The 9,076-nt window shown below is 39.3% G+C and overlaps 1 protein-coding gene across 1 annotated transcript; it reads left to right on the top strand.

Annotated features, from left to right (window-relative positions):
* Positions 1 to 456: 456 nt before the first annotated feature.
* Positions 457 to 3,399, top strand: LOC149812848 (putative disease resistance protein At1g50180). Its single transcript, XM_089992322.1, has one exon. It carries the CDS (start codon positions 490 to 492, stop codon positions 3,265 to 3,267), a length of 2,778 nt encoding a protein of 925 aa, XP_089848448.1. The 5' UTR covers positions 457 to 489; the 3' UTR covers positions 3,268 to 3,399.
* The last annotated feature ends 5,677 nt before the right edge of the window (positions 3,400 to 9,076 follow it).

Below are 9,076 nucleotides of genomic sequence, written 5' to 3' on the forward strand. Positions count from 1 at the left end.
AGCGGCCAAAGCCCCTTTGGTGGTCTTTTTCTGGGTCCAGCCTCAGCTTTTTTCCACCACGTTATTGACTTATGGGACAAGACAACCATGCCTTGTCTGAATGCAAGTCCAATCTTATGGGCAACAAATGTTTCAACATGCTCCTTATTTTCTCACCATCAGCCCCCTTGAAACCGAAATATCACGATAAAAAAAAGTATCTACTGAAAGTATGGGCTGTACTTTTGTCTTTGTTTCATACAAGAAGGGACGGGTGTGGTTGAATTGAGAATTTTTTAGACGCAGCTTGCATAGGACAAGAGTCAATTTGGACAAGACAAGTGGGATCCAATGAGCGGTAGCACACCATGTGAAAGCCGAGTCACCATTTTTTACTTTGTCCAACACCCACCAAACTAGATTCTAGACTGATGCAGGTTTTTGGCGTTAACATAAGCTTGATGTAGGGAAGAAGAGTCAGTTGGAAGCAGTCGCTTGTGAGTAGCAGAGATGGCTGATCCGGCTGTTGGATACCTAATCCGGAAGTTAGACGCCATGTTGGTGAGTGAGTGGCGGTTGCAAAGAGGGGTTGGGCCTCAAGTGCAAGAGTTGAAAGAAGAATTAGAGAGTATGGAAGCTTTTCTGAAAGATGCAGATAAAAAGAGAGACATCGACGAGAGAATCAGGACATGGGTGAAACAAGTAAGACGTGTTGCATATGATATTGAGGATGTTATTGACGAGTTCATGCTTGGATCTTACCAAGGTGGTGGCCTTAAGGGTTTCCTTAGCAAGAGCACTCACAAAATTAGGCAATTAAAAGCACGTCGTGACCTTGCGAAGAAGATACAGAACATCCGACAGAGGATCGATGAAATTTCACAAAGGAAAGACAGGTATGACCTTCAAAGGTCTACTCTAGATAATAATAGTTCATATACTACAAATCAAACATGGAGGGATGGTGATTCATATCTTATGGAGCAACATGATTTTGTGGGATTTCAAAAGGACGTGGATTCCTTGATTGCAAAGTTGGTGAATGAAGAAGTGGGAGGTGAAGTTCCAAAGCTTATGTCCATTATAGTAGCCGGGATGGGAGGATCCGGGAAGACCACCCTCGTAACCAAAGTTTATAATAACCCGAAAGTGAAGAAACATTTCAAAATTCACGCTTGGGTAGTTGTATCCCAAAGTTTTGATACTAGGGATCTTCTAAAACGTATGCTCAAAGAGTTATGTGTAAAGAAGGATCAGGAGAAGATGGATGAAACCGAAATGAAAAAAGAACTAAGTGGCTACTTGCAGGATCCAGAGAGGATGGATGAAACCGATATGAAAAAAGAACTCAGTGGCTTCTTGAAGGGAAAAAGATACATGCTTGTGTTGGACGATGTGTGGGATGCAAAGGCTTGGAATCAAGTCAAAGACGCATTGCCCATGAATTTTAATGGAAGTACTATCGTGGTTACGACTCGCATCGAAAGCATAGCTTCTGCACTGGAAGCAGATGATGTCTCAAGTTTTGTTCATCGGATGGAACCTCTATCCCATGATGAAGCATTGGCCTTGTTTTGTAGGAAAGCGTCTCGAGGGAGTTATGTGGAAACCTCTATTCCTCAAGAACTACAGCGAGTGTGTGATGATATGCTGAGGAAATGTAAAGGTTTGCCACTTGCGCTTGCAGTATTGGGAGGTGTTATCTCTAAGAAGGAGAGAACACAGACAGAGTGGGAAAAAGTGTATAACAGCCTAGGGTGGCATTTGAGCAACGGTTCTACATCTGAAAATGTGAGAAGTATCCTAAAGTTGAGCTACAATGAGTTGCCTAGACATCTCAAATCATGCTTTCTCTATTGCGCTTTGTTCCCTGAAGATTATGAGATTAATACCGAAAAACTCATCAGACTTTGGATAGCAGAAGGATTCATAGAAGAAAGAAGATCAGGCATGTTAGTCGAGGAGGTAGGAAAGGACTACCTCATGCAGCTAATTGATAGGAGCATTCTATTGGTTTCAAAAACAGGCGGTAGCGGTAGGGTAAGTTTTTGTCGAATGCATGACCTTATGCGAGACCTAGCCATTGAGGAGTCAGTGGAAGAGGAGTCTTGCCTCGCGCTCAATGCAAAAATCACAAAGAATGTTGAGAAGTGTCGACGCTTATCCATCATCACAGAGGATGCTTTTGTATCGAGCAATGTAAGAATGTCGTACCTTCGCTCCCTTCTTACTTTTCGTGGTTGTAAGCCACCACCGTCCTTGGTTAGGGCATTTTCCAATTTTAAATTGCTAAGGGTATTAGATTTGGAAGGGGCCAATCTCGAAAGCCTTCCTACTGAAGTGGCAGAAATGCTTCATTTGAGGTTCTTGAGTTTAAGTCATAACGCAAAACTGACAGAACTCCCTAGGTCAATTCGAAGGCTTCAGAACCTACAAACGTTAGATGTGAGATTCACTGCTATTACAAGTATCTCTAAAGGGATTTACAAAATGAAAAGCTTACGCCATTTGGAGGCTGGTAATTGCATTCGAGGTGTCAAACTACCAGAGGGAATCAACAATTTGAGATGCCTACACACCTTGAGCTATATAAGAGGTTCAAGGAAAAAAATCATTCAAGAGATTGGGAACCTGACCGCACTCAGAAACCTTGGAATAACAAATGTTCATGGAGAACACAGTGATGAGCTTTGTACTTCCATTCAAAAGATGGTATGCCTCTCAAAGTTGCATGTCGTTTTCAATAAGAATGATGGTGTTCAAGTACCCTCATTATTTTCACCTCCTCTGCAGCACCTTGAGGCACTTAAGTTCGAAGGGGGTTTAGAAAAGTTACCGACTGGGGTTGAATACCTGCCTAACCTCACTGACTTATTGTTATGGGAAAGTAGGTTGAGTAGAGACCCATTTTCGGTCCTCCAATTGTGTCCATGTCTGGTACGACTTATAATTGATGATGCTTATGATGGACATAAATTAGAATGTGAGGATAAGGGGTTTCCCAAGCTTAAGCACCTACACTTGGGTAGTTTGGACAATTTGGAAAGCGTGGTGTTGCCGAAGGGTGCAATGCCAAACCTTAAGGAGCTAAGCATCGATAGTTGCCGCAAGCTAAAGACAGTGCCTCAGGGAATTCAATACCTCACCAACCTCCAAAAGTTAACTTATTCGGACATGCCAAATGAATTCACACAAAGATTGAGTAAAGATGAAGGCGGAGATCACTCCCTAGTTCAACACATTCCCTTAATTGAACACACCCTAGTTCGACCGTTGGGCGAAGAATAGAGATGACGTCGGTTTTGCTTTTTCAAGTGAGTCTCTCTACAGATTCAACTTTTCCTGCTTTCATCTACTTTTAATCTGTTATCTATTTATTTATTTATTTTATGCTTTTTTATGTTTTTTCTTCGGGAGTGCATATCGGCAAAAATCCATAACCACTTGCATTTTCTTTACACGAGTACCACTTTGAATGTATTTTAAATATTAAATATTTTATTAAAGAAATAGTTTTGGACTGAGTTTTGGCATGATCCACCCAAATAATAAGGCCAAAAGAGTGGGAAGTAGCCCGCCCTTTAAAGGATGGTCACAAATATCGGCAATTTGTTTAAATCTCCGTATTTTATCGCAAGATAATAAAAAAAGTGATGTTTTCAAAATGTTATTATTTTGAAAAAAATGTGTTTTTATCATGATATTATCACATCATTAATGCAATATATATATTTGAGTTTTTCTTATAATTTTATATATTTTAAAAAATTAAACATGGCAATATTTTATCAAAGAAAAACAAATTTTTTAATTTATTGTGTGTTTTTCCTTTGCTCGGAAAATCCCAATAGCGAGATTTGTAAGTCTGCGACTTTGCTTATCGTCAGTTGATGTCTCAATTTGGCACATGTGTCTGTTCTTATGGTGGTGGTGCATTGGGAGAGAAAAGAAAGGAAAATTTTTTACACTCGTAGATTTCATTTGCTCCACAGTTCCAGTGTGGCATTATTATTTTTCTGATTTTTTTTGTGCTTCCATTGTTATCATCCATTTGTTTTTCTTTTTTTTTTCTCCTTTAGTGTTGTACTGCTCTTATGCATTGTGTTGAATGAGATTTTCGTTGCGATTTGGAGAGATTCACGTTGTGGCTTTTTTTTGTCAATTCCTTTGTCTTGTTCAAAATTTTCCACCATATATAAGTATGCCACAAACTTTCATATATTCTTGTTAAGCAAATGGTAGTTGGCAAATTTGGCTGATGCAGAACCATCAAAGCAAAACATTATTGCTTGGTGGGAAAAGAAAGTTGAAGACAAAAGATGAAAGGGGGAACCCCTCTTTGTGTATGAAAGGGAGAACGCGGTTTGAAAAAGCACTCATGCCCACTCCTTATACTAAAATCATACACCATATGTTCCAAGATGTCGATGAAAAGCGTGCACACGATGGACAAACTCATCATGTGAAGTTTTCAGCATACGAAAATGTGTTACAAAAGAAAATTTTGAACTTAAAAATATCACAAGGAAAGCAGATAAAGATAATATAAATGGATTTCCTTGAAATTTCAACAAAAAAATTCTTATCATTTTACACCAACTCATTTTTCGAGAAGATGCTTGCAAGGTAGCGCAGCAATAGTTACCATAATGGGAATATAAACCACAGTCTAATACACAACCTTATTTCCCATTGCTTCTTCCAATCGATTTTTCTCATCCCTTGCACATCCATCTTGCTCCAAGCTACACAAAAATGTTAGGTGGTGGAAAGAATCGGGGCTCACTTGTGCCAGCATAACACTATAACATGATTTGATATTTGTTTCATTTATGGTGGTGGAAAATGCTTACATCAGGGTTGCCAGCTCAGCACCTTCCCTTGTAAGTAGCATGAAACAAACGATGCCATAATGGGCCAAACATAGCTAAAGTCAATGAGAAAATAAACCTCAACGAAAGTCAATTTCATGGGATTAGAAGTCATACACACCCAACCAAACCCACACAATGTGACTTCTATTCATATGGAATTTTTTCTCACCCCCCATATTTTGCTCTCTCTCTCTCATGCATGGAAAGTGACTATAGTTGGATTCTCATGAGAAGGTGATCTTTTTCTTGTTTAGGTGATCTTTTTCTTGTTTTTATTGAAAAATATCGGCAACAAAAAAAAGCCAAAAATTAGGGACAAAAATACTAGAAAGACACAAAAGTAAAAAATATATAAAGTATCCCTTTTTCCTGAGATGTAGCCAATGTAAACGTAGATATTACAATATTTTGGTTGTTTAAACTATCAACAATAATATTGCATTTTTCATGATATTTTCAAAGCATCGCTGATACTTTTTACTAACATTTACACATCTAACATATTTAGATTTGGATATAATATATTAAAATATGGAATAAATGATATTGGGTTTCACACATTTGGGTTTGGCTATAAAACTATCCTTCAATTTGAACAAAGTCTGAAATTATGTAGTTGAATTTAGCATTTCTTAGTGCAAAACGAAGTTGATAAATTAAATTGTTTTTTGTTTCATAAAATGAAAAGTCAACATAAGAAACTAATTCATATGATTTTAAATAACATAGATTCATTCTTATGGCATATATTTTCACATGACAATGAATTCACCTTTCCAAATAAGGATATAAATGGGTTGGGTTTGGGTCAGATATGGGTATTACCAAATTTGGTTAATTGGAAATGCCCTAATTGGATTGGGATTGAGATTCTAACGCAAAAATGAAAACATTCAAATCGAATCCATCTGATTATGTGAAAAATAACCAAATCCAACCTAAATTCCGCTTAAGGATGCAACTGTTGTGTTAGATCCGCTATTACCAAAACAAACTTTCGGCCATGTGTATCAACATTCACTACAAGAATTCTACGGATTAGCGATGGACGCTATCCAACGCTAATTTGTTGCAAATCCATCGTTGAACTGTTTGGTGACAGATTGACGATGGCTTAACAATGGACAGGGCCTGTCACAATTTTATGGTCGCTAATTAGCGACAAAACTAATCTGTCGCTACTTCCGCTACTAATAAGCGACAAATTAGCAAATATCATGATCTGTCGTTAATCCATCACAAATTAAGCATTGATTTGGTTTTACGACAGATACATATCCGTCGATAATCCGTCACTAAATTCCATCACTAATTTATTGACGAATTCGTGACGGATTACATTTCGTCACAAAATATCGGTTGATTCAGTTTTGAGACAGATAAATATCCGTCCCTAAATTTGTGACAGATATTAACGATGGAATATTTGTCGCTAATCTATCACAAATTTTTAAAAAATAAAAAAAATTGTTTGAAATATAAATATCGAAAAATATTCCTCGTTATATAATTTATATAACCTGTGTGTAAAAAACAAAGTACACATATACAAAGCAGGTGAAACAAATTTAACACAAGTTACAAGGGGAAAATTTTATCGATCCACTATAATCCTCGCCAAGTTCTAATTATTTATAAGTGAACATATACAAAGAGTTTTGTTTGAAACAACAAGAAGGTGCAACAAATTCAACACATGAATCTAATCATCGCCAAGATTCAGAGCATCATCATCTTCTTTGTCTCGATCTATCCCTTCATCCATGCCTCCATCAGCTTCTCTGTGCTGATTATCTCCAGCATCCTACAAGAGAACCGAAAGGTTAGTATTGATAAACAAAATATAATGAAATAAATTATATGCAATGCACCTAATTTAAGGCAATCAAAGTTATGTGGATGAATGACACATAAACTAGCAATAAAGTGAAAGGACATTAACAGAATTTAGATATGTGTTCTAAGGTTGACAAAAAAAATTCATAGTGATTCAATCATGCAGATATGTGTTCTAAGGTTGTTAAAAAAATGTCATAGTGATTCAAACATAAAAAGCACAAATATACAAACGGGAACTCGGTTTCTCCAAATCAAATGGGAAACTGATCCCACAAATCGAAGGGGAATATTGACTCTGTTTGGAGATAGGAAGGGGACCAAGCACCTCGTGGCAAAAGCACAATAGGCCTGAAGCTCCCCCACTAGCCGACACAACCGTTGAATGAGTGATCAAGCAAGCCGGGGGCACAGGCATGCTGAACGCGAGAGAGGGGGAGCGCAGGGAGGGTGTCTCCATCCCCTGCCGCAACAGGGAGACAAAGAATACTGGCAGAGGCTTTAGTCCCTGCTGAACTGCCGACCTGATGAAATATTGTCAGCCCCTGCCGAACAGTCATGGCTATCAAAAAAGAGAAAGAGGTAGGGATTTAACCACTGCCAGTCGAAAGGAAAGAAAAAGGAGGACAAGAACAAGAAGACACGCAAAGGGGAAAGAGGTTACCTGAGAAGGCGGCTGACGTCACGGGTTACCCGACAAGGGTCACCGATGAAAGCACACGAGGGAGACAAGGAGACAGCCAAGAGTATTGCCTGCGTCGATCCTGGCAAACAAAAGAAGAGGACGAAAGAGCGAGAAGCAATGGTGGTGGCGTTGTCGCCTGGCGGCGATGCTCACTGATGGCGGTGGGTCGAGAAAGGCGACGAGAAGGAGAGTGCTCGAAGGTCGTCGGTGGTGGCACACAGCGGTGAAAGAGATAGAGTGAGGGAAGAAGGTGGAGGTGAAGGAGAGGGCGATGGATGACCGACGACAGGTGATGGGCGATGGGCGATAGGCGACCGACTGGCAACGGGCGGCAAACGATGGTCGACGGGCGGCGAGCGACAGGTGAATGGATGAAACAGAAAGGGAAAAGAAAGGGTCTCACATTAGGGTTTTATAAAAAATTTAGCAACAGATTAGCGACGAAAAAAATCCATCGTAAATGTCGAAGCAAATTTGTGACGGAGTAGCGACGAAAAAATGTTGTCGCTCATCCATCGCGAAGTTGTGTTGGAGTTTGAGACAAAATTTTTCCATCGCTTATCCATCAAAAATTAAGCATCGGTGAATGACAAGCTAAAGATAGTGCCTTAGGGAATTCAATACCTCACCAACCTCCAAGAGTTTTTCTATTCGGACTTGCCAATTGAATTCACACAAAGGTTGAGTAAAGATGAAGGCGAAGATCACTCCCTAGTTCAACACATTCCCTTAATTGAAGATAAATCAATATGAACAATGACTCTTGGGCGAAGAATAGAGATGATGTCGCTTTTGCTTTTTCAAGTGAGTCTCTCTACATATTCAACTTTTCCTTCTTTCATCTACTTTTAATCTGTTGTCTATTTATTTATTTATTTTATGTTTTTTCTTCGGGAGTGCATATCGGCAAAAATCCATAACCACTTGCATTTTCTTTACACGAGTACCACTTTGAATGTATTTTAAATATTAAAAATTTTATTAAAAAAATAGTTTTGGATTGAGTTTTGGCATGATCCACCCAAATAATAAGGCCAAGCAGGATGAACTGAAGAGATTGTAACTGAATTTGGTTATACCCCTGATAATACAATTTCATAGAGTACTTGTAAAGCATCTTCCGAATAACCACCCTCACCCTCAGAAAGGTCGAGTCAGGATGGGCACACTCTGACCCGACACAAGTCAGGGTGGGCACACTCTGACCCGACACACGCCTCTCCCCCTCTACCCCGACACCGACTACCCTCTCTCTTTCTCTGCGCCACCCCCTGCCCCAACACCACCACACCCCCAAATGCTCTGTACTCTCAGCTTCCGGTGGCACTAACGGCAGCGTTGGTGCGCATGCCCCTGCCTTAAGGTTCTCTCTCTCCGCCAAAACTTTGCAGGATTCAGACCAGACATCTGGCAGCCTCTCTGGTGCACGCCCTTGGACATGGTGTCTGGTCTCTTCCTTGTTCTTATTTTCAATTTTTTTGTTTCAAAATGTTTGATAGGGACAAGGATTTTGATTTTAGGATTCTTTTTGCCACTTAGCATAACATATTGTTAGGGTTTAGATTTTTTATTTAGTTATTTTTTGAAATGAAATGGAATGAATGTTTAATTGATAGGGACATTTCATTTAACGACCAGTGAAGTAGCTGGGACATTTCATTTAACGACCAGTAAAAACTGGGACCTTTCATTTAACGACCAG

Source organism: Nuphar pumila, chromosome 16 (assembly GCF_984573655.1).
Source record: "Nuphar pumila chromosome 16, dmNupPumi1.hap1.1, whole genome shotgun sequence".
Taxonomy (NCBI): Eukaryota; Viridiplantae; Streptophyta; class Magnoliopsida; order Nymphaeales; family Nymphaeaceae; genus Nuphar; species Nuphar pumila.